We start from the raw sequence: 25012 nt of genomic DNA, 5'->3' as shown, positions 1-25012 counted from the left end.
CAACAACACTAAGGACATCCCTAGTAGGAATATTCCCAATGGATTTGAGAAGTAAATATCAGAAAAAAAAAACAGTATTGATGGAGCTAAGGTACGGAAAACCTCAGAGCAGGTATTCTCTCATCTGCTCTGGCCCTGGGAAAATCTGACATTTTGGGAAGTGTCTGGCTCCAAGTGTGAGGGAGTCAGGAATGCTGAGAGCTTTGGAAGTGTGGCAGGAGGAGCAGCTGGCAGAGGAGTCTGGGACAGAACCCAGCTCCTGCTCCAAGCACTGGTCCCTCCTTGGAGTCCCTGCATGGGACCTCAGAAAAAGCAGAGTCCCAAGAACAAGGGGAGAAAGGTGGAAAATGGAAGGAAGGAGAAGCAGGAATGGGAAGAACAGGAGAGCAGAATGTGGAGAGAGAAAGAACAGGATTGTCCTTCCTTCCTTCCTTCCTTCTTCAAACTGCATAAGGAGAGGCCAAGCCCCATCCAGCTTTGAGCACAGAATCCTGGAATGGTTTGGGTTGGAAGGCATTGTAAGAATCATCCAGCTCCATCCCCTGACACTCTCCCAGGTGGCTCCAAGCCCTGTCCAACCTGGCCTCGGACTTTTCCCAGGATGGTGCAGCCACAGCTTCTCTGAGAATTCTATCCCAGCCCCTCCCCACCCTCCCAGAAATTTTTTTCTTCCCATTATCCCACCCTTGGTGCCTGCAGGTGGAGAACACAGGGACTGACAAACCATGGTAAGAAAACGATTTTTATTTTTTTTTTTCTTCTATTTTGAATTTCTTTTTTTCCTTTTTCTTTTTTTTTTTAATGGAATTTCTGCTGTTTACAGATATGGTTTATTCCTGATAACACAGCTTGGCAGCAATAAAAAAAAAAAAAGAAAAAAAACAAAACCAAAAAACCCAAACTGAATTAAACCCCATAAATACCAGCCCAGAAAACAATGGACAACCACCACTATTTCTATACAGGAACTATTATTTAATGTCACATTTTGACAACTGTAAATGGGCTACAGACTGTGGGCAAAAGGCAAGAGGTGAAATCTTTTTGAAAACACCAGATGTAGAATAAACAGCTCATTTCTCAACATTTACATGATTCACATCAAATTGATGACATCCTAAATGTATTCCTTTTAAAGGATAGAAATTTTGCAATAAAATATTACATTTCATTTAATACTCTGGTACAATACTTCATACATTGCAGGAAAAAAAAAATAAATGCAAGGCCTACTCCACCTAATAAGATCCTTTTTCATTAGTCTTTAGTACTGCAATAAAAAAAAAATTACAGTAATGTCATAAATAAACAGGCTTGTAATTATTCATTACCTTTCACTATTGAAAAGGGAGAAATGAACAATTAATTTGAAATAATGGAGTTATGGGTAGAGAATCAAACCCTGACAACACATCTTAGTCCCAGCTATGAATTTCCTCAGTCCTACAATGAAAAAAGGGAAGAGGTTGGATACCTTTGTTAGCTGTGTCCTGGTTAATCGTGTCTCAAACACATCTTTTTCAGGAGGAAAAAAAAATGAAAGTTTGGTCAGGATTAATAGAACCAATCAGGCCTAACAGGAGTTAGCTGAAATTACAGTGTATTTATCTAAAACATTCAGTAAATGAAGTCTGCAGCAAATTCACACTGGCATCAATCATTGTGCCTTGGGAGTTGGGGTAAATTTTCCTCATGGGATAAAGGCTTCTCCAAGAGAACCTTGGGATCCCTTTTCCACCCCTGCTCCAGAACAAGCTCAGCCAGCACTGCTTCCAACAGAATTCCCTAAAACTGGGAATCCCTGAATGCCACATTCACTCATCTCCCCTGAACCAAAGGATGTTTCTCTGTTGCTTCATCTGTCAGAACCCCAAAGTTATTTGCTGTAATTAATGCAGGAAATGCTTTAAGAACCCTCCCTGTCTCTGGTGACAGATTTTAGGATGCAGGGGCTCCCCTTTGGAGCCAACACTGGTTCAGAAAGGAGAATTTCTTCCTTTAACCACAATCTATCAGATCCTGCTCCCCCATCACTGACATTCCCCCACCATGTGCTCCCCAGGATTCCCACACACATTCTGCAGCAAGAATTCCCTGCTTCCAAGGAGAACAATTCCAAATCAAATCCTCCAGAGGCAGGCTCTGAATGAGGTCAGGAGGCAACGTTGTGCTGGCTGTGGGCTGATTGCTGCTCACACAGGTCCAGCTTTTAAGACACTTCACAGGAACTGAGTGCTAAGAGTTGAGGTTCCCTCAGGATCCTTCCCTCCTTTCTCCTGATTTTCCCCCCACCTTTACTTCCCAGTTTGGAGCAGGGCAGCTCCAAACCCCAGCCGGGTGTGTCCCCGCCTTGCTCCAACCTCTGAAATGCAAAGTTTGACTCTGCACAGAGTTTGAGGCAAATATTGAATTATTCCATGCAAATCTCAGCATTTCCAAGTGATCCCTGCTCAGCAGGAGGGAGCTGGGAATAGGGACAGACTGGCAGGGGATGGAGAACAGGAATCTCTCTACCAAATCACCACATTTCTCTCTCCTCATCATCTATTCCAATTTAGGAAGGGGTAAGGATTCAGGGCTAGAGCATAAGGCTGTGACAAAGTCAGACACATTTATGGTGTGCTGGTGACAGGAGTTCCAAAAAAATCAAATCCCAAAGCCCCTAAAGACAAAAAGGACAAGAGGCCAAGGAACAAAATCCTGCTTAACATTAATGAAGCACCTTCATTCAGTTCAAACAAACTGCTCAAATATTGGAATTTGCACAGTGCTCTGAGGACCAGGTGATGGAATCTCCCACAAAGCTGCATTAATTACATTCCAGGTTCCAGCAGAATTCCACCAGGAAGGCCAATAACCCCATTCCAATGACACAGGAAGGTCAGGCACCCTGCGAGAGGATGGGAATCACTCCTCAACACCAGTGAAGTCACAGAATGTCCCCAAAAAGCAGGGCCAAGGTGCTGGGGGGACACCAGGTCCCACTCCTCCTCCTGGTCCTGCCATCCACAGCTCCAAGGGGACCTGCTGCTCCAGGACAGAGCCAGGGGAAGGAATTCAATGGAAGCTCACCAGATCTTCCTTGGGGAGTCTGGAAGATCTGTCTCCCTAACAATCACAAGTGCTTCCAGGTGGTTTTCCATGGCACTGGGACAGGAAGGTCCAGGCAGGTCCCAAAGGCACTTGGGGTGGGACAGTGCCCCCAGTGTGGCCTCGCCGCTCGCTGTCCCACCAGGACATCCCTCCTTCCCTAAAAATCCACTCCACAGCTTCCACTTCCCTTCAGGTAGGCTTCCTGACACCAACAGTGGGTTGCTGATTTCACTGGTGTTATCATCCTGCAACTTCTTAATTAACACCCGAATTCCACCGGTTCAATCTCATTTAATTGAGCACAGAGTCACCATAGTGTCCTCACAAACCACCCCCAGGTCACTGAGTCTCCTGAAGGACACAGGGAATTCCTATCCTGGGCAGAGATCATGGAAAAGAAACTTTGTTTGAAGTAAAAGCAACTTAGCATAAATTCCACCAAAATAGCCCATCCAGCCACACAGCAAAATTGGAATCAAAGCCACCAATTATCACAAAAAAGCACCTTCATCTCAAGAACTGCTCACCCCAGGAAGCTCAGTCTGAGTTTGAAATGTATCAGGACTAATTTGATCATGCACTTGGTTCTACTCACGCTGGTGATCCACTGTTTTCCAACAATCCACATTGTTCCCATCAGTATTTTACATTTCATGTCACGGATTTGTCCATGGCATTGCTCTCCCAACCACCCACCCCCCACCCAGTGCCCCCCCAAAAACCCCACAACTGCTCAAATAAGGAAAAAAAAAACAAACAAAAACACTAACAGCCATACTGTGAAACCAAAATACTATTTAAACAAACAAATGGATGACAGTCCAACAGTTTGCAGGATTCAAAACTGACTCTACAAAGTAATTGTCTACCTTGTAGAAAGGATTTCCTTTTATTTGGAAAATGAGCAATTGGAAATTGGAGAGAAGAGATAAAAACAATCTTTAGATGCTCTGAAGTTTTGCCTACTGAAGGATTAAAACCGTAAATAAAAAGGTACCAAGCCCTCAGAGTTCACTGCTCACGTGAAGCTTCTTCCAACTCTTTCTTGACCTTTTTAAAAACCATTTTCATATCTGGGAAAGGAAAAAAAAAAAGAAGAATTATTAAGGAAAAAAACCCAAGCAGTTATTTCTTATTCAGGCATTGTACAGAAGTGCATAAAATAAAGCATAAATTCAACCCAAAGTCTCAACCCTGGGTTAGAAACTCTGTGGGTGCTTTGGTGAGATTGTGTATAGAGGTCATTAAATTAAATTAAAATTAGCTTCTGGAACTTAGGCACCCTATGGGGATAAATTCCAAGCATTTTGGGCATTCCTGGGTACATTTTCTCCCAAGCCAGGCTGGACACAGCCCCTCCTCTGGCCATACACACCTGCCTTGGCCTGGAAGGCTCTGAACATCTTCTCATCTGAAACTCTTCTGCTGTTGCATCAGCCCAACATTTTCATATACTCTAGCACTATCTTCTCTCATTCTGAAATGAAATCAGGGTTTAGAGTCCCACCAATCTCATTTGAGACAAAAAAAAAATCCTATTATACACACCACATAATTCAGGGACAATTTATTTGACTTATTTTCAGAGGAAAGCCAGGAGAACAGGGCAGCTTCTGGGGGAACTCAGCCTCGTTTGAGGAGTCTGAAGATGAGACAGAACAGCTCAAAACTGAGAGGACTGAACTTACTCTGGACACGTTGGGGTTGGGGTGCAGGGGGGGAGAGGGCTCTGATCCCCACTCGTCTGGTCCGATAGCGAATATTTAATGTTTGTGTACTCGTGACCTTTCCTCTTGCTCTTCTGTGAAGCAAAACACACAACAAAAAGCCAGGTTTGGGGTTAATCCCAGCAAGCAATCATTGAGACAGTGCAGCAATTCCCAAAGGTAACCATGGGTGGTTTTAGGTTTGTCTGGGAGGACGGAGCTCAGTTCTTCAATGGACACATCACAGAGCACACCTAAAGCTATTGGTGAGACAAAACTCCAAAATCCCTGTGTGAGGTTGCAATGGAAGATGAGAGCAGCAGTATGAGCTTTATCACTGTGGAACAGTGTTCCTTGTCTTTTCCACGACCCATCCCTCATAACTCCAGGGGAAATCCTCTGTTAATGTGCCAGCTGTTAAAACCAGGTGGGGCAGTGTTCTTTATCTTTTCTTTATCTCTTCCAGGACCCATCCTCTGTTCAGAGAGATGTCTCCTGTTAATGAGCCATCGAGTCCCACTGCCTGGCTGATAAAATTCCATCATCCCATTGGGAGATGCTCCACCCAGGGGGAGGAGCCAAGCACTTCCTACCTGGATAAAAACTGAAATTTGGGACATCAGAGCAGCCTTTTCCCACTGGATTCCAGAGGAAAAGCAGACCCTTCTACATCATCACTGGAGCTTCAGAGAAAGCTGCATCCTTCTACAGGAGCACTGCTTCAACTGAACCACATCTGTCAGTGCAGGAGGAGCCACCATTTAATGGGACTGCTCCAACACCCTGACTGACTGATGGGGGGGTCATCTTGGATTCTGACTCTGCCAGTTTTGCATTGGTTTGTATTACTGTACTTTTATTTTATTTTATATTTAATTTTCCTAGTAAAGAACTGCTATTCCTATTTCCATATCTTTGCCTGAGCGCTCCGTAATTACAAAATTATAATAATTTAGAGGAAGGGGGTTTATATTTTCCATTTCAAGAGAGGCTCCTGCCTTTCCTAGCAGACACCTGTCTTTGAAACCAACACAATTCCCATTTTTCCCCATCCCACTATCTCCAGCAGAACACACCAACCCTCTGAATGTACTCAATCCTCATCTCCTTGGCAGAAAATTCCCCATTTCATTCTTGAGTAGCCAGTGGGCTTCCCACTGACCTTATTTCCAGCCTGGAGCTGGGGCCAACAGAGCAACACCGTTATTTGCAGGAGCTCTAATAAAATAATATCTGAGCCCATTAGGTTTGATATAAAAAGCAGCCAAGCTGTTATTTGGATTCTGCACATATGTTCCAGGCTGCAGCCAATTGTGCTGGCACCCAGCTCCAGCTCCTGCCAGGGAGCTACATTGGGAAAGGAACAGGATATGGATTTTTCCTTTTTCCAGATGTTCACAATGCCTGAAAACACTGAAACCTACCATGTAGAAATTATAATTTTGCAGAGAATTGGGGTTTGGGGAGGGGGTTGTGGGTTTATTTTGGGTTTTTTAATGCTGCAACAAGTCCTGAGGCCTGACCCAATGTCACAGCAGAGGCTGGTGGAGCCTTCAGGGAGTTCTGGCTCCTGAATTCCCATTAAGAACATTCCTATGATTGAAGCTTTTCCAAGATGGTCTCCTGAAACTCACTCAGTTCATTCTGGTGTTTCTGGTGATTCTTAAATCAGTCTTAACCAGCATTTAACAAAGATGTGCTGAGCAGTTTGTGGGAACACAGTCTGGGAAAAGTTCTGTTGAGCAAAGCTGGATTTGCTTCATTGAACAAAGTCTGGGAGGAAACGATGGATTGAAGAACACATGGAAAGCAGAATTTGTGGAATGGACCACAAGGACATTTTTTAGGAACCAGCTGATAAAGAAAAACTAACCCAGTATGTGTTGGGAAGTCCCCAGCAGGGAAAAAGATACAAAAAAGAGTAAAAAAAAAAAAGGTACTAATTAGCATAGAAAGCAAAAGGTACAAATCCCAGCTGCTCTGAGGTCAGGGCAGGGAGCAGCAGGGACAGGGAGAAAACATCAGTTCTTTATCATAAAACCAGGAAACTGCTGTAAAACTCCCCCAGAACTGGAGTACAAGGAATACCCTGAAGAGGAACGGGGAGGGAAAGGTCTTGTGGTTGTCACCACTTATTCCCAAACTTTTCTGATCCCACCACACTCCTGAGAGTGCTTTTTGTTGGATCACCACATTCACCCTTTCATTTTCCACGCCAATAGATTGATCTCCTACCAATAAACTCCCTAAATTGGAATTGGAGTGATCAGCATTTGATTTTCCCCTTGGAGGAATGCAAGATTTGAAAACTTTTTAAAACACAAAGATCATGAGGTCCTGCTTTAATTAACAGACCCTTATCTTTAATTATTCCTTTATAGGAAATTCGATAATAGGAAGGAAATTTGAGATCTGGGGGCAGGGCTGGGGACAGGGAGGGGTAGGAGAGAATGCCACTCAAATTAAGGTGAGGATTCCACCTGATAATTTAAGGAGAAGATTCCATAATTTAAGGAGAGGATTCCATACAATGTTTTAAGGAGAAGATTCCACCTGATAGTTTAAAGGAGAAGATTCCATAATTTAAGGAGAGGATTCCATACAATGTTTTAAGGAGAAGATTCCACCTGATAATTTAAGAAGATTCCATAATTTCAGGACGGGATTCCATAATTTAAGGAGAAGATTCCATAATTTAAGGAGAGGATTCCACCTAACAATTTAATTAATTCTTAAGCACAATGAACTGAAATACAGGAGACAATTCACACCTTCAGACCCAGCCTTCCCACAACACAATTCCACCCCCCCCCCCCCCCCCCCCCCAAAATCCTCCCCAACGCTGCTCCCTGCTGGAATCCTGCCACGTTCCTGTTGGATATTTGGGATGGACCCACCTGCTCCTCCTCGATCCTGCGCTGGAGGGTCTCGATGTAGTGCTGCACTGCCATGTAAATGAACCTGTACTGGGCCTCTGTCTGCACCATCCCTGAGCGCTGGGACCTCACCATCTGGATGGTCTTGGGGACATCGATGTCACAGTCCACCCCTGGGGACATCCACGGTGATGGGAAGAGCAGGAAAATAACCAAGGTGAGGGTAGAGCTCACCTGAATCCTCCATCAGAATTGCTGGGGTGGATCTGTGAGCAGGCAGGGAAATCAAAAGGGAAAAGGAAGGTACCTTTCTCTCTGATGATGTCAATGAGGATGTCAATGACAATGAAAGTTCCTGTTCGCCCAATTCCAGCACTGGAAGAAGAGGGGGGAAAAAAAGGGGAATTTAATTGTTTTGTTCGTTCTGAATGTACACCAAAATCCCAGCCAAAGGAAGAGTTTGGCATTAGGAGATAGGAGATTTCCAAATTACAGCCAGAGGCTTCCAAATTACAGCCAGATGCAAACCAGAGACCTCAGGGAAAGGACAGAAATCAGCACTACTGTGCCTCAGTGTTTATAAATACCCCTGAATCAGAGAAACCTCATAAGGTCAGCTCTAGTACTTCCTTGCCTAAAAAGCATCTCATTTACAAGCTGAGAACACCAAAAAAGGACAGAACCCTCAAAGGTGGGATGGGACACCAGAATTCCCATCATCCTGCATTTGAAATGCTCCAGCAATTCAAATGGTCCCATCTTCTCATCTAACAGCACAAATTTTTATTTATACAAAAGCTCACACTCTGAAACCCCTTCCCAAGGGATGACACCCAGAATGTGACACTGTACAGACAGAAAACAGGGAATTCTGAGCAATTCCCAGGGAAAGTTGTCCTTTTTAAAGACCTCAGCTCCCCAGGGCAAGAGAAGGAAGAGCAGGAGCCCAGCCCATCCCCTCACCTGCAGTGGACCACGACAGGTCCTGCATCAGGAATGCTCTCCTGCTTGTGGTGCACCTCCTCCAGGAAATCCAGGACACCCCCGGGATCGCTGGGAACGCCGTGGTCGGGCCAGGTGCGGAAGTGGTACTGCCACACCGTCCTCTCCGTGTTCCCCTGTGAGAAACATGGAAACAAAACCCTGCAGCTCAAAATCCAGCTCCTTGTGGGGCACAGCTGAGTCCAACAGGGAGGGGGCATATCCTAAATGCATCCTCAGCACAGCATCCACAGCTCCACAATTCCCAAAGGACAGAACAAGCCAGGGCCCTTCCTGGCACATCAGACACTAAATCCCCTGATTTGCTTCTCCTCCCTGATCCAAACTCTTCCTTAACAGGAAGTGATGTTTCAACCCTGTTTTCTCACCATTGTGAGATTGAGTGAATTTTCCACACTCTAGATCCACACACAACCCTTCCTTCCAATGCAACCGTTTCCACGAGGGATCAAATGCCTGGCTGGATTGAAGTGTCCTCAGTTAAAAGCATTATCCCTCCTCCCAGATTCCCTGCAAGCTCTGCAGCAGCTCCTCTCCTGCCAAAAGCTGCTTAGGTAGGAGAATCTTCAATTATCCCAAGGGCAATGAGCAAGATGGATGGAACTAAACGTGGAGCTTCAAAGAAAGACAGGGCTACATTTATTCATCTCTGAGTGCTTTTATTGATTCCAGAGAAATGGGCTAATCCTGCCCATTTCTCCTCTGGTGATCCACAAGCTGAACTAAAAGGACAAGAGTTTCTCTTGTACTCACCTGGCCAACTTTGGAAAGTTTCAGCTCTCTCAGGGTGTAATCGTGTGCTGCGCTCTCCTTCACATTCCGCACGCGCATCACTCCGTATTCCTTCAGGGAATATTCATCCGGCCAGTACTTGACACACTTACTCTGCAAGATTTCAAAATATAATTATAAAAACACCCCAACAAACAAACAAACAAACAAAAGAGGAATAATCAGGCAGGAAAAAATAAAGCCTGCTTTGCAAACTGGACTTTTCAGAGTCCACAGAGGATAATCAGCTGCTGACGAGGTAAAGAACATTTTAATGGGAAGGTTTTCCTCTCCATAACAACCACTGGATAATTTCAGATAGGTGCAGGTCACCTCTTCTCTCAGCACCTTTTGGGATATTTTGTGCCTGGATATTTTCAAAATCTGGAGATTAAAATGCTGCTTTTTGTACTCCCAGCTACGGGTGTCAAAACACAGAATTCCAGCAGAATTCAGCCCCACAGGCTGTTCCACAGTCCAAACCCTATAGGCTGCAAAAGAAGTAAAGGTCAAAGATATAAATCATTTCCAGTGGAAATAAAACTTAGATGCTTGTTTTTCCATGGCCTGCAGCAGGAAGGGCTGACACAGCTCTGGTTCCATCACCAAAGAAGCTTCAGACTCCTGCAAAAGGGAGCAGTTCATGGGTGTGTAGCTTCTAAAATGCAGAGTTTTTGGTGTGCTGCTTCTCCATCACTGCCCAGGGATAAATTCCATCCACTGAGGAATGGATTCACCTATCAGCACTTGGATTTGGCTCCTGTGACAGGTCCTAGGAACGCAGCATCAGAGCTGAAATGACTCCAGGAGCAACTTCTAGCAAGAGCAAACACACACCAAACACCAAGTCCTACAGAGCAATAGGGTCTATTTGCAGTTATTCTGAATATTCAGGAAAAAAAAAATCATGGCACAGAGAAGCTCCTTCTGCCAGCCCAAGGCAGAGTAAGATGGTTAAACACATGCCCACGTAGGCAACAAGATGCTCTTCTGCTATTTTTGCCCTTCTTTCCCTGTCACAAGGGGAGAAACTGAAGCAAATACACTGAAACTGAAGCAAATACATGATTTTTGGGGATGCCAGCAGAAATTACTTGCAGTTTTCAATGCAGAGCTCTGAGCAGTTGATAGAGCAAGTCTGAAAAGCAACATGATGTTATCATAAGCTTTACTCTGCTGGAAGGGTTGCTGAACTGCCTCCAAAACCCCAAAACTCTTTTAATTTCCAAGGATTTGCTGTTTCTGCACTTTAAAGCACATCCAGGACTTGATGCAGGGCTGGGATATTCCACAGTTCCTCCTTTCCTCAGGCTATGAGCTCTTGGAGGCAGCTCTGCTGCAAAGGTTTCTCTCCTTCCTGCAAACAGCTTGGCCTGAGATAAAAAAAGCTTTGATTTGATATCAGGACTGGTATTTGCAATTCTTTAAGAAGTAAAATAGGCATCACAAAACAATCAAGGGTAAAGAAAGAATAAGCACTGCAGCACTGAGGAATTAAAGTGTTTTCTCCAGCAACAGGGATGAGCTAACTTTGGGAAGAATAATGGAGGAACTGCAGAGAAGCAGAGGCCATTCAGGAGGTTCTTAAAAGAATATTAAATAACTGCAAGGAAGAAAGGTGTATTCAAGCAAACTGCCAAAACAACTGCATCATTTATTTCTCCTCTTTCAAAACAAAGGTTATCACTGGGAAGGGGGAGCTTCTCCCTCCTTCAGTGAATTTTCAGGAAGGAAACACAAATCCTGTCCCTTTATCAGTGTGATACAAAGACTAAAAAAAATCCACAAGACAAAGTCTAATAACTCCAACAAACAGCACCAGTGGCAGGTTTGAGACCTCAGTTTGGGACAGAATCCTGTAAAATCTTCTGTTATTTGTCTTCAGTCGTCCACACACACAGAGTTCCTGGGGGTGAGGGACCCCTGCAATCATCAGTCACCCAGAGAAAAACTTCATGTTCTAATTTGACTTTTTTCCACTAGTGATGCTCCTCTCAAAAGGCAACAGCTTTCCCTTCAGATCATGGGAATATGGAAAAAAGGTAAAAAGGTGGACAATAACGTGTGGAAGAAGCAGAGAAACTTAAAAAGGAGAGGGAATATAAAGGGTTTATCAAACGGAAGAAAGATCAGAAGCAACAAATTCCAAAGATAAATCCATATAATCCCCAGGAGCTGAGTGTGGCTACAGCCAGGATATCAGTGTTCAACTATTCCTACTCTTTCCTGCCTTGTGTCATTAAAAACCAGAAACAAACTAAAATATCCCCAGGTCAGGAAGCAAGACAAGATCCCTGTACTCCAAAGGTAAATGGAGATTTTTGGGATACACCATTGGAGAGAAAATTTCTCTTTGAGAGCACTAAATCCTGCCAAAGCAGTTCCCAGGTAAGAAGCAACATCTCTATGTTCAGTCTTGTAATAATAAAATCCCATAATTCTGCCTTTTTTATGGAGGACCATACAGGCTTGATGAGCTAAAATAAATGGCAAGACTTTTGCTCCAGGAGCAGGGAATTCTTCCCTTCAAGCACCCAGAATTCCTGCTTGGCCTCATCTCCCATCTCTAAGTTTGAAATGCAGAGATTCACATTCAGCAGCTAAATTTCATCAGGCAAACCTTAAGAAAGGGAGGCTTGATGTGACAGGAATCTATCCCCAGTTCCCACAGGCATCAATAAAAAAGGACACTCTGCACCTTCCAAAGCTCCAATGATTCCAGTACCACACCAAATTCCAGCCATAAATCAATTTATCCCAGTCAGTTCAGTTCCTACTTGTACTCAGATGTCAGGACCTTTCCCAGGGCAAGCTGGAGTGTGGTTTTACCTTTCCTCTTTCCACTTCCTTTGTGGTCATGACAATAACTCGGGAATTCTCCTGGAACACCATCCTCCAGAAATCATTCACCGTGTTCTGCAGGCAGCCTTGGGTAGCAATGTAACTTTTTTTTGGCTTTGAGTTGTTGCACTTGGTTTCAAACTCAGGCTAGAGGGGGAAAAAAACCCAGCAGTTTAACAAATGGTGACAAGATTCCCTTGGATTTAGGAAAGAGGAGGTGGGAATACACTCACCATAATAATATTAGCATTGATATAGTCAGAAACAGGTTCATTGGGATCACCATCATGGAGAACAACTCTGGTGTGATCAACTGCAAAAATACACATGGATGTCAAGCACTTGCATTCTACACTTGTGAACACAGAGCCGCTATTAATTAATTATCAAACTTAGTAAATTAATGATTAGAATATTCCAAATTGCCTCTTTTGCTTCCTTTAAGTGACTGTGACCAGTTGGGCCAAAACATGTCCTGGGAATTCAGGAACACAGGGACACTCAAACACTAAGTCAAGGCAAAGCCTTGGGATTTGCATGTTGCAGTTCTGTCCCCCAAATTAATCCTCTTAAATTTAAGGATTCCAGCCTGTGGAGTAACAGTTGGGGGATATGGGGCTTTTAAATGAAAGCTGAAGATAAAAAACAAATATTACAAATATCTACAAAGTGCAAATGTGTGAAACCAAATTGGAAATCACAGGATAATCCTGATAAGAGAGGAAATTATCATTAAAGAGAAGCCAAATCCCAGTGGTACTTAATTAACCCTGTATTGATGAGGAAAATAAACCAGAGTAACATTAAATGGCAAGGAAGGGTCGATACTTACAGGGTAAAATGTTTTTGTATCTGTTTTTGTTTTTGTTTTCCTGGCGCTGCCCTTCCTTACGGCTGTAGAGGAGTTTGCATTCCTGCTGCTGCAAGGTCTAAGAGGGGGAAGCACAGACAGGGAGGGGGGCTCAGAAAAAGCAGGATGGCCTGGTCCATCCTCACAGCAATCCCTTCACCCAGAGAAAAGGGAGGAGAGGAGAATTAGGTGACCACAAGCGGGTTATCCATAAATTATCCCCATGAAGGAACAACCCGGAGTGGGGATTTCTGGAACACAATGTCCCAGGGACAGCAGCAATTCAATACTTTCACAGCCATGCTGTTTCATGGCAAATCTCTCCACTCCCAAATCTCCCTTCTCTCAAAGCCCCCTGAAGCTGGAGGCACCAGGATCCCAATGCTTTGCTCCAAGTTTTCATCCCCAAAGCAGTTCTGGCCTCAACTAAAAGGAGCACTCAGGCTTTGGAAGCTGCTCCCCTGGTCATTCCCACCCTCAGACCCTTGCTTTTATTTAACTGGCACATTTGCTTGCTCCTGTCTCAGTCTGATACTCCCTCACTTAATGACCTTGGATAATTAGGCTCATCCTAAGCAAAAGAAATTCAAGAGATGCAAAGTTTCAAGCTTGTGACAAAACAGAAAACATTCCCCCTCACAAACACTGCCTGTGGAATTCCAAGCAACAGGACTGAGAGCTAAACTCCCCCAGCAAGTTAAAGAATTGAAGCAATTAAATGTGTGGAAGCCACATCTTCCTTCCTAGAGTTAATTATTATTGCTTGGAGCTTCCCTAAGGAGAGATCCACGAGCAGCAGTGACTTCCAACAAGCCCATTCAGAGCTGGAACAACACAACCATAAATCTGGAACATCCTCCTTGACTTCTATACAACATCTCAGCATTAAGCTCAGAAATTATCATTTTTCACAAGGAAAAAAAAAAAAAAAACAACATTACAAGGACTGCCAACATTCCTGTCTGGGGGTTCCTGGGACAAGAGGCTCATTCCTGCCTGGAGACAAGTAATTTAAATTCACCATCTGGGCTGGCAGCTCCTGAACAGCACAGACAGGGATGCATGGACAACCTGGAGTGTGCTCCCCCCTCCTGCCACCATGGGGGACAGGCTGGAGCTTCCCTGAGGGGAATGGAAAAGCAGGGCACTAAAACTGCTAGGAAAGGGCTTCATTCCCCAAAAAAAAAAACAAACAAACAAACAAACAAAAAAAAAAGGGTTAGTGTTGGCCTCACCGACAGCAGCAAAGGGGAAAAAAGAAGTGCAATGTCTCACAGGGAAAAAAAATCCTTCATTAATTTGCTTTTCCTGCTAGACTTTTCCTTCTGTAAGGAAAACACTTTGCTTCTAAGGCCTCCCTGAGAAATCCACTCCAAGAAAAATTTCTCCAACATGTACCAGAGGTCAGGGAAGAACTGTGAATTAAAAGCTCAGTCATATTTTGCCAAACCAATGATCCCTCCCCACACACACGACCTCTGCTGACTTCCCTCCCTCTCCAGATGAAATTCTGGCCATTCTGCCCATTCAGCAGCCCTGGATCAAGGACTGTCCCCTCTCTCTGGAAAGAGAAAGGAGAAAGCTTAATCCTCATTATGCCATCATCTCACCATCTGATACTCCCCTCACACACCTCTGTGCTAATTCCTTCACTTTTCATGGATGAATTTTCCTTCTCCTGGCAGTAATCAGAGCACACTGGAAAGTACATTTAGCTAATGGATATTTCTGATCAAAGATAATTTCTCCAAGGATGAACTTTGCAAATCCATCACTATTCAGGAAGTTTCTCAAACCAGCCTGTCTGGAGCTCCCTGAGCATTTCCCAGTTTCCTGTTGCCATCTGCTGGTGGAATTCCAGACTCCACTGGTGGTCATATGTGTGTGTGAGGTATAAACCAGTCCATCATACCCAGCCTGGAGTTCTCCAGGAGAGGCTGGAGGAGGCTTGGAGCAACCTGGGATAGTGGAAGGTGTCCCTGCACATGGCAGGGGGTGAGGTGGGATGGGATTTAAGGTCCCTCACAACCCAAATCATTCCACTATCCCATGTTGCTCCAAGCCCCAGGCAATCTGGCTTCAAGCACTTCCAGGGATGGGGCACCCACAGCTTCTCTGGGAAGAGTTTCTTCCAAATTCTGGAAGGATTTCTTCCCAATATCCCACCTAGTTCTCTTCTAGTTTGAGGCCACTCCTCCCTGTCCTGTCCCTACACACTCCTTCTGGAAGAAAATTGGAATTTTACCTGCAGAGAGAAATGATCTCCAGAAGTCCAAGAAATGCATATAATCCACAATGCTTCATCCCAGAGCTTTCTACCACTACACAATGGCTTTAAGATCCCCAAAAACGAGTATCAAAAAAGCCACAAGGACAAGGGCAATGGATGGACTGAGAAATGGAAGTTTCCCTAAAGAAACAGTTCCCAACTTCCAAAACAGCAGAAGGAATTTAAAGGATTGTCCTGGTGGGACAAACACATGAGGCTCCCTCATGGTGGGGAGGATATCCAGGAGGGATTGTGTCAGGGACTGGATAAAAAGCACTCTGAGAATCAGGAAAAAAAAGCCACGAGAGTGGAGCTGGCCAAGCCCTTGAAGATGGGAGCAAAACCAGGAATCTGAAGGGACGGAGAGGAGGAAACACCAGGAAAGCAGAACCCAAGGTGACTTTAGCAGTGTGAGATTGAACACTGGAGGAAAACACTGGAGGAAACACAAGCTGGAATGTAAAGAATTACCTCAAACTCTTCCCAGAAGCCCTGCTTGACTTTATCCGTGGTCTCTGCCAGTTTGCTGAGCTCCCTCACTCGGCTCTCGATCTCGGCGGCGTTAATCCGGGTGGTGTTCAGGGGCTGAGAGACACAGACCCCAAAGAGAACAGGGTTAGCAAACAACAACCATGGAAACACAGTTCCAAAACAAATCCCCCTAGATAAGGAGATTTTAATGGGAATTTTAGGCATCTTTCTGGATGTCAGAATTTTGGAATTCAAGCAAAGGGCGGTGAGGAAAGGGACAGTGAACAGTTGTTTTTAAAGTCTCACAGTTTTTATTTAATATATTAAATTGTCTCATTTCTGGACCTGCCCTGAAATTCCTACAGACCAGGATGACACCAGGAAATTCTACACGTCAGAGACAACACTCTATCCCTTCACAAGCCTAACAAAAATTGTTCTAATTTAAATGATTTTGTCATCCATTTCATGAAGTTTAACTCCTCGTTGTTTTGCCTCAGAAAAGAAAAAAAATCTTGCAGAAAGTATGGAAAACATCCTGGAGGTGGCAAAGCTTAGGGCTGGCCTCTCCTTCTCACCTGTTTGAGTTGCAACACAGTGCCCAAAGTCTCCACCATGGGGTTCTTCTTGTAATGCTCCACCAGATCTGTCAGAGAGTCAAACTTCTCCCCTCCACCAACGTCGTATTTGAGATCCTGGAAAGACGAATGCTCCTCAAAATAAATGCACTTCCCACCAGCACAGCCACAGCACCTCTAGGCTGTGCCTTGCATCATAAAAAAATTACGTGTAGAATAATCTACTGAAATCCTTCTGCTGAAGAATAGGAATTTAATAAACAGAAACACAGACGCACTGCAGGACATCTCATTTTTTACCATCTCCTTGAAAATTGGTTTATCTGCTTTCTTAGAGAGATGATTCCCTCTGAGCCAGGGTTCAGGCAGCTCTGGAGCTACAGGATGAGAATCCAGGAATCAGGGATTTGAATTAATTTCCAAAGCTAAGTGTATGACTGGGTCCTGAAGGGCCTGGCACCACCCCGATTTTAAGGAAGCAATGCCAAATTATTTTCCTCAAAGACATAAATGCTAACTGCAAATCAGAGAGGTTTTCTTAAAAAAAATAAACATATTCTGGTAATTCAGCATTTACAGTCCTGGTGGGTCATTTCTACCACCAAGCTACTTCTATTACTGCATTTTAGGTGTTTTTATACAATTTAGTCATTGCACTACATTGTATAAATTTATACGTTTTATACAATTTAGTCATTGGGTACAACAGAGGTACAAGAGAACAACAATCCATGTTTTTAATTTTAATTGATGATTAGTTTTTAAATAGTAACCCATGGAGATAAATATTATTAAATTACAGTTTTGATATTTAATCTCAGTGAAGAACCACCTTATACTAAACAGGAGATCAAGATTTCAGGGCACTTCTTGGAGTGAACACTCATTTTCACAGGCTGTTGATCATCTATCAGGTGTAACTGCCTGAACTGACAGGAGAGAGACACCTGTGGATGGATCTCCTTTTATCCAATCACTCCTACTTTGATAGAATCCATCCAGGAGTCTGCAAAGGCTCCCTGAGCACAGCAAAATGTGATTTGAGCCAAAAAGCCCTGATAGAAGCCAGCCAGCCAAGCAAATTTTGGAATTTTGATGCCAGCAAAGGAGTCATTTTGATCAAAGGGATGACCTGCAGCAACCCCAGGGAAAAAGGGAATGTGTCCAGAATTCCTGGGCCCATGGATTCCCTGCTTTCCCTACCTGGCAGTGGATCATGACGTGTGTCACTTTGGATTTGCCATCGTTGCTCTCTCCTTTGTCATCCCCTGTCCTCACAGAAAGGACAAAGTCCCCAGGGTGGCTCTGGCTCTCTCGTACCAGGAAACTCCCATGTTTCCCTTTCTCTGTCAAGAGTTTCTCAGCTTCTCTCCCCGAGAGATGCCCATGAAACCACCTGGAAATAAAGAGGGAGATATCCTGCTTAGCATTCCAGCTCAACCCACTTGTTCCAGGTATTTATTATGAAATGGAATCCTTCTGTTCACTCAGCAGTAATGGCTAGGTCTAGGGAAAACCTCAGGTAGTAAGAATAATAAATAAAATAAGCCTTGGGAGTGTCGAGGTGCATACCAGTGAGGACAGAAACACTTCAGAGAACTTCCATGGAGTTTTCTACAAGCTTCCAGTGAAGCTTTGATTTGGATCCTTCACAACAGTCCCAATGGATCTCAATAAACACCAGGTTATACTCCAACCTTCCTCTCAGTCAAAGTATTCATTCTTCTTTGATTTCCTTCACTAAACTTTCCTGATAAACTTGTGGGAATTTCATACTTTTGAGACCTCACCTTTCTATTCCATTAGGAACTGGAGAGGATAATCCCAGCAATCTCAATTCTTCAGGAAGTAGGGCCAAAAAAGCATCAATCCACCCCACCTCTGTTAAGGCATTTTGAGGAGTGAGAGAACTCTTTTGAATATTTTTTCTCATTTTTTTCACTTCTAAGAATAAACAGGTATCTGCTGGTTTAATTCTGACCCCTGAAATTTTCTCAAACCCAGAGTTTCAAATTCTCCTTATTAACCACGCTCCTCAAAAAAAAAAGGAGTTTGAGGAATCTGAGGGTTTGTACAGCCTTCACTCTCTACCCACTGCTAGGAAAAGCACAAAATGTTGTACTCAGAAATATGCCTGGAAAACCCTTGCAGCAACAACAGCCCCAGAAGAACTTCTCCAATTTAACATTCTCCAAGTAAAAATAAAGGGAATTCTGCCCTCTTTTTCAGTCCTGACCCACCCAAGGAAGAATACTGAAGGGAACAGCTTCTGAGACTTGGATTGCTTCACCTTTGACCACATTTATTCATCTATTTTGCAAGGAACCTCCCTGAAACGAATCCAAGGTTGTGGCCACCCTTTTCCCAGATGGAGGCCGAGTGTTAAGAGGGATAAACACAACATTTATTAAGAAGCACAAGGACATTGAGGTTCCACCACTTCTCTGACCTTTCAGACGTGGGATCAGCACAGTTGAGGGGATATTTCAGCTCTATGACATCTCCATTCTTTTCCTTGAGCTGCCCATGGTGTTCCATGTAATACTGGACCAGCTCAGCCAGCGTGGCAAACTTCTCTCCCCCATAGAGGTCATAGTAGTCACCTGTGTTCTGGATCTTGATGTGGGTGACAGCTCCAGTTCGTCTAAGATTTGAAAGAGAAGACAAAAAACCCCTTCCCAAGTCAGCTGACCAGTCAATCACTTTTATATTTGGTGATGCCTGAGGTGGACAAATCCATACTCACAATTCCAGCACAGAACTACTGCAGAAGGGCTGAGCTACTGCCCCTCTGCTTCAGCTTCTCTGTCCACCAGCCATGGAGAACAGGAAAACAAATCTGTGCTGGAGGGGTCCTTGAAGGCAGAATAAACCCTGCAACCTCAGGAACTCCATCAAAAACCCCTCAGACCCACAGCAAATTCCACACACAAGGGTGGAGGGTGAGAGGAGTTCAATATAATATTCTGGAGAGACCCAGCAGAGCTGATTTGCTCCTTTCTCCAGAATTCCCACCAGCTCCCAAGGTCTCTCCCTCAGTAAACATTTGCCTTTGCCTGCTGCCATAGTTTCTAAGACTAAGCAAGAGCAGCTCCCAGCAGGAATCCCCTCCTGTGCCACAAGGCTCCTTATCTCACAAGTATCCAAGCAGCACAACTCTTATCACCAATCCCACTTTTCCCTTTTCCTTTATCTACTTCCTCTTGCTGTCTTTTCCCCATCCCTACCACGCAGTGTCAGGGGACAACTGTCACAGGAGGCCTATTTTGGAAGCTGAAAAAGCCATAGTTGCCCTTAAAAACTTGCTGACTTTTCCTGTGCAAGGAGAGTCTGGATTTCCTGCTGGATCACTAATTCCCAACACCTCTGCTCCTTCCAGCTGGTTATCAAATGGATTTGTAAAGGGCTAAAAGCAATGTTATTATCAAGCTATTTCTTTTTCCCCTGAACATTTATGTCCTGCTGTAAAATCAGAATTCACTCCCCTCCAACCTAGAGCTGGGTAGAAGTGTTTGAGAAGCTTTTCAGGGAAAATGGGAGAAAAAGAAGAGGAAAAAGTGAACGACACTAAAAAGTGATCTGAGCATTCTTTCACCTCTTTCAAGGAGTTCATCCACAGCTCCTTCCCCACAGGACAGCAGCAAATTAAGATCATTACCAACTTGGGGCAAGACTGGAAAGATCCAAACTCACCTAACAGAGAGTGTGAAGTCTCCTGGGTTACTTTTGCTGGGCCGTGCCAGGAAGCTGCCATCGACTCCTCTTGTTAACAGAAGGTTTTCTGCCTCCACCCCAGTGATATTTGGATGAAACCATCTACAAGAGGTTAAAAATAAAGAATGTTAATAAATAAACAGCAGGTTTTCAGAGTTAACTCACACAGAGCAATCCGACAGCTTCCAAACTGAGTTTTGCACCTAAATAAATGAAATTTCTGTTCATTATTAGTTTCATATTGCACCTTTATATATTGCAAGTTTTTGTAAGCAAGCCCAAGAATTATATTTATCCCTACTCTGCCTGCCTGGATTAAAACGATATCAAAGGTACACAACATAAACACAGACCAGAAGTGGTATTTCCTTACTCCAGCAAAACACAGCACACAAAGAAACTGAAAGACAAACAGGAAAAATACCTAAAATTAAAACAAAACATCCAAAGTGACACTTGACAACATTTTGAAGGTTAAAAACTGAACAAAACCTCATGGTTTAGGGCACAGCTGAGGGGGTCAGGAAGGAACTCCCTGTGTGGACACCCCACTGCTCTTCCTCCCAGGAATGTGGAGCTGGGGTCGGATCTGTCCTGTTTAAATACAACCACAGAGGAATCTCCTATTGATCCTCACCACCCACAAAGTGCCCTCAATGACTATCCCAGAGCTCAGCAGAGCTGGGGCTGGGCTGTGGCCAACAGCTCCGTGTCCCCACCTCTGGCATTGACTTTGGAGACTTATTTGGAGCCACTCGGTGTCACCACTGCCTCTGCTCTTATCTGGAATTTACCCATTTTTATTGCAGCCCCGAAGGAGTTTTGCATGAAGGGACTTGGTGAGGATTTTAGAAGGCAAATTCTAAAAATAAATCATCAGGGCAGGGATGCGAGCACCCCGAAGCTTAGCTCTGTCACCTTTGTACTTGGCAATTAAAAATCACCTTTAATTTCCAGAGTTAAATCCTCATTCTCGTGTGCTGCCTGCTCATCTTTGTTCACATCTGGGTTTTTCCAAAGTACAGCAAAATATATCCAAAAAACTCCACAGTCAGGCTCATCACAGAGAGAGAGGAGTGTTATATCCAGAAAAATTGAACAGCACTCCTGATCCAGTCAGCATTTGAGGCTAAATTAGCAAAATATGAGAGCACAGGTCTAAATTTAGGGTTATAATTTCAATTGTTGCAACAATTCCTTCTCTACTGAAAAGTTATCAATAGTCCCACCAAAGCCTTCTCCAGACCATTCTCTTCAGAAATATTCTGGAGTTTTACAGTTCTAGAAGATCCAGATCTCTAGCAAGTTGTTCAAATGGGAACTAGGATCCATTTCAGAAGTAAATTGTGTGAATCTTCTTTCCCCTAGTTAATAAGATTCTACTTGCACCATGAAAATCTAGTGAATAGTCCCCATCTTTCACCAAAGAGCAACACAGAAAATATTAAATTTATGCAGAGGATATGGAAAAAAACACTCAAAAATACTCCCAAATTATCACAGCAAATGTGAATGAACTAATTAAGAATGCTACACTTATCTATTTATATTCCAAGGTCAAGTAAAGTTCTCACAAAAGCAACTGCACAAGCATCAGTACCTGGGATGAATTGAACACTAAATAAATAACACATTTCAGCCCACAACAGGTTGCCTGGAGAAGGTGATCATATATTTTTACCACATTTTCACTCCCCAAATTTTTCTTCCATTAAGAGAAAATGTAAAAAAAAAAAAAAAAAAAAAACCAAACAAAAACCCACAAAAAAGTGCAGTAATAATTTGAACAGTTTGCAAAGCTTTTTAAATATGCACAATACTTAAGAGAAACCTTGGCAAGTTTTGGAGTTTATAGCAAAAAAATGTCTAAACAGAGAGAGGGGAAATTATTTGGATTGGTTCTCCAGATTTATTATACTGACATTCCATAAACTTTAACCAATGGAATATCTTCTGTACCCCACCCTGAACCTTAAGGAAGTAGCTGTACATGAGTTGTTACAGTAAAGGAAAAATAATAATTTATCAGCAGAGGTGACTACAAATAACGTGTTATTTAACCAGCATTTAAAGGAGAGGTTAAACACACAATCCACGCTTCAAACCCCAAAATCTCTCTCCCACATCCACACAAAGATGCCAAAAGCCAAGTGCAGCAAAGCCAAGCTGCACCTGGGAGGGTTTCTTGCACTTTAAGTAACTCTGGCTCTGCTGGCACCTCGTCCTGCTGCTCCCTCAGCTCTGTATTTTTGGCTTTGAGTAGGAAGCTGCATTTGTCAGCCACCCCAAATAGCAGAATGGGGGTGTCAGCGATCCCTGCCAGCGGTTCCGGCCGAGAGGAGGATCCTCCTTGAAGTGCTGCCACCCCTTGTGCTCCCAACCTTGGGGCTGCAGCCCTTCCAAACTGGGAGGGGACAGCAAAGGGCCAGAGCTCACCAGTGACACCCCAGGACCTGCTCTCAACGCTTCCTTTTATAGGGATGGAATGCATTTTGGGTTTTTTATCCTGCTTTCCCTCCCCATCTCCGTGGGAGCAGGTGCAGAGCTGCCCCAGCCAAGGGCAGTAAATACAATCACAGAAGTCACCCCAAACCCACGCTCTGGCCAAACTGGCTCCTCACCATCCCTCCCAGGGACTTGGAATACACCATGCCCAGTCCATAATAAGTTCACGGCAAGGTGGAAATGTTGGTAAGAAAGTAACCAGTGAAATAGCAGGGGCTCATTTACAAAAACTAAGGGAATATCAGCAAAGCAAGGAACTGACTGATTAAATAAATAAATAAATAATCATGGTGGAAAATCCATCCTTCCCACAATTATCCCTTTTCTGTTATTATGGTCCAGCAAAGACCAGCAGGATCTGTGCTCCCTAAGTCACACACTGCCAGCACATTTCTCTCTCACCAAACAAAAAGAAATAAATCAATACAATTTTCCATGCAGTGATTGGGTTTTTTAATCACCTTCGCAAGAGCAAAGGAGAGATGAAATCAGTTCTGTCTCAGCTGTCACAACCACAGCACTGGGGATGTGCTGACGGGAACTTTAATTACTCCTATTTATAGGCTCATCAGTTGATATTTCCCAGCTTTTCTCAGTCTCCCTCACAAGTTACAATTTTGGGCTCTGAGCAGAGGAGCAGTATTATTCCTGGCAAGGAGGAAGTTCACAGTGTTGCCAAAAGGTAACTTGTAGTCTTGTTCCCAGTGTGAGCAAGGACATCCAGAAAATTCAACACAGACTAAAAAAAAAAACCTCCATACAGTTAAAAAAAAAAAAATCCAGATCCTACTATAAAGGGCCATGGATTGAAACCACCTCACCCACATTCACCATCTTGAGCAGAAGAGAGAGGACAACTTACCCTTGGAGGAGAAATTATTATTTAATAGATATTACTTATAGAGGTGAATTGAAATTGTGGCTGCCCCATCCCTGGAAGTATCCAAGGCAAGGTTGGACGGGGCTTGGAGCAACCGGGGATAATGGAAGTTGTCCCTGCCCATGGCAGGGGATGGAATGGGATGAGCTTTATGGTCCCATCCAACCCAAACCATTCTGGGATTCCATAAATCCCAGACATTTATCCTGTTAAAAAGGATAAATATGTTTATACTTTTTTCTATGATAATAATTCCTCTGAAGCCCCACATTCACCCAAACCTCTGAGCCCAAAATAACACCGAGTACCAGACAAACATCAAAATACATTAAGGACAGTGAGAAAGAAGCTACAACAAAGAAATGGGTCCGGCTGTTTGTCGTCGTGCTTGAACAGTGCCACAAGGGTTTGAGATGCGAGTGAATGATGATAGCTGAGTAAGAATGCAGGAGTGGGCAGTTCAGAACACTCGTTTTGCAGCGGAGTCGTGTTTTAGCGTCGGTAAATCAGCGGTGCATCCGTTCCTCGATGGAACGAACCCTTGGGCGTCGGTACCGAGCAGGTCCCACACACCAGCAATTCAGCCCTCGGCTCCTGCACTCCATGGGGACACTCCCTTGAACCCCTCCAAAACCGGGGACACCGGGGCAGCTCCGGCCGCCAACGGGACTCGGAGAGACTCGAAACCACCCGAACCCTCCAACTCCAGGAGGTTCCCTTGGGAACGGGCGGGGAGCGGGATCCGGGAACGGGGACATCCCCCCGGGAACAGACGGGAACGGAATCCGGGAGATCCCCCTCCGGGAACGGGCGGGGTGGGCGCTGCCGGGGCGGCTCCCGGTAGTCCCGCCCGCCCGTAGGGAGCAGCTCCGTCCCCGCAGCCCCCGGGAGCGGGCGCGGAGACGCCCCAGTAGCAGCGGCCCCTGCCCGCCACCCTCCTCCGCGGCGCGGCCACCGCTCCCGCCTCACCTCCGCGATGTCATCTTCGCCCGTGGCCCCGGCGGGTCGCGGTGCGCCGGCCCCCCCGCGCCGCCCGCCGCTCACATGGGGGTCCCGGCGGGGCCGCGGCCTTCGGGCGCTGCGGGGAGCGCGAACAACGGCGGCCTCGGGCCCGCGAGCGCGGCGCGGCCCGCCCCGCGTCACCGCCCGCGCCGTCATCGCCCCGCGCCGCGCCCCGCCCCGCGCCGCCGCTCCGCCCGGGGGGGCTGCGGGGGACCCCCAGCACCGGAGAGCGGTGGCATCGCAGCCTCGCCCGCGCACGGGGCAGGGAGCGGAGCCGGCCGAGCCCCGAGCGGACGCGGGTTAAGCGGTAGCGGCGCTGCGGGGCGGCTCTCCGGGCCGGGGGTCCAGCAGCCCTCGGAGCGGGCGCGGGGTTTGGTGTTCCCCTCGCTGGTGACCCGGGGCTGCCCCGGGCAGCGCGGACCCTCGCGGACTACGAGTCCCGTGCTCCCCCGCG

General features: G+C 45.1%; 1 protein-coding gene across 2 annotated transcripts; it reads right to left on the bottom strand.

Annotated features, from left to right (window-relative positions):
* Positions 1-726: 726 nt before the first annotated feature.
* On the bottom strand, positions 727-24657 carry PTPN11 (protein tyrosine phosphatase non-receptor type 11). Of its 2 annotated transcripts, XM_062504706.1 has the most exons (17): positions 24526-24657; positions 20151-20273; positions 18907-19101; positions 17661-17853; positions 17351-17353; positions 16458-16574; positions 15880-15993; positions 13122-13218; positions 12517-12602; positions 12278-12436; positions 9431-9562; positions 8639-8793; positions 7983-8050; positions 7697-7848; positions 4782-4894; positions 4469-4570; positions 727-4166 (listed from the first exon to the last, which is right to left on the bottom strand). In XM_062504706.1, the coding sequence occupies exons 1-16, from the start codon at positions 24537-24539 to the stop codon at positions 4501-4503; spliced, it is 1791 nt and encodes a 596-aa protein (XP_062360690.1). In that variant the 5' UTR covers positions 24540-24657; the 3' UTR covers positions 727-4166; positions 4469-4500. The 2 variants fall into 2 exon arrangements, with proteins under 2 accessions (XP_062360690.1, XP_062360689.1); XM_062504705.1 differs by lacking the exon at positions 17351-17353 and having other exon boundaries at positions 12523-12602.
* Positions 24658-25012: the final 355 nt, after the last annotated feature.

Source organism: Cinclus cinclus, chromosome 17 (assembly GCF_963662255.1).
Source record: "Cinclus cinclus chromosome 17, bCinCin1.1, whole genome shotgun sequence".
In the NCBI taxonomy this organism is placed as follows: Eukaryota; Metazoa; Chordata; class Aves; order Passeriformes; family Cinclidae; genus Cinclus; species Cinclus cinclus.
The sequence above is the reverse complement of the archived record's forward strand: the minus strand, read 5'-3'. Positions and strand labels throughout refer to the sequence as shown.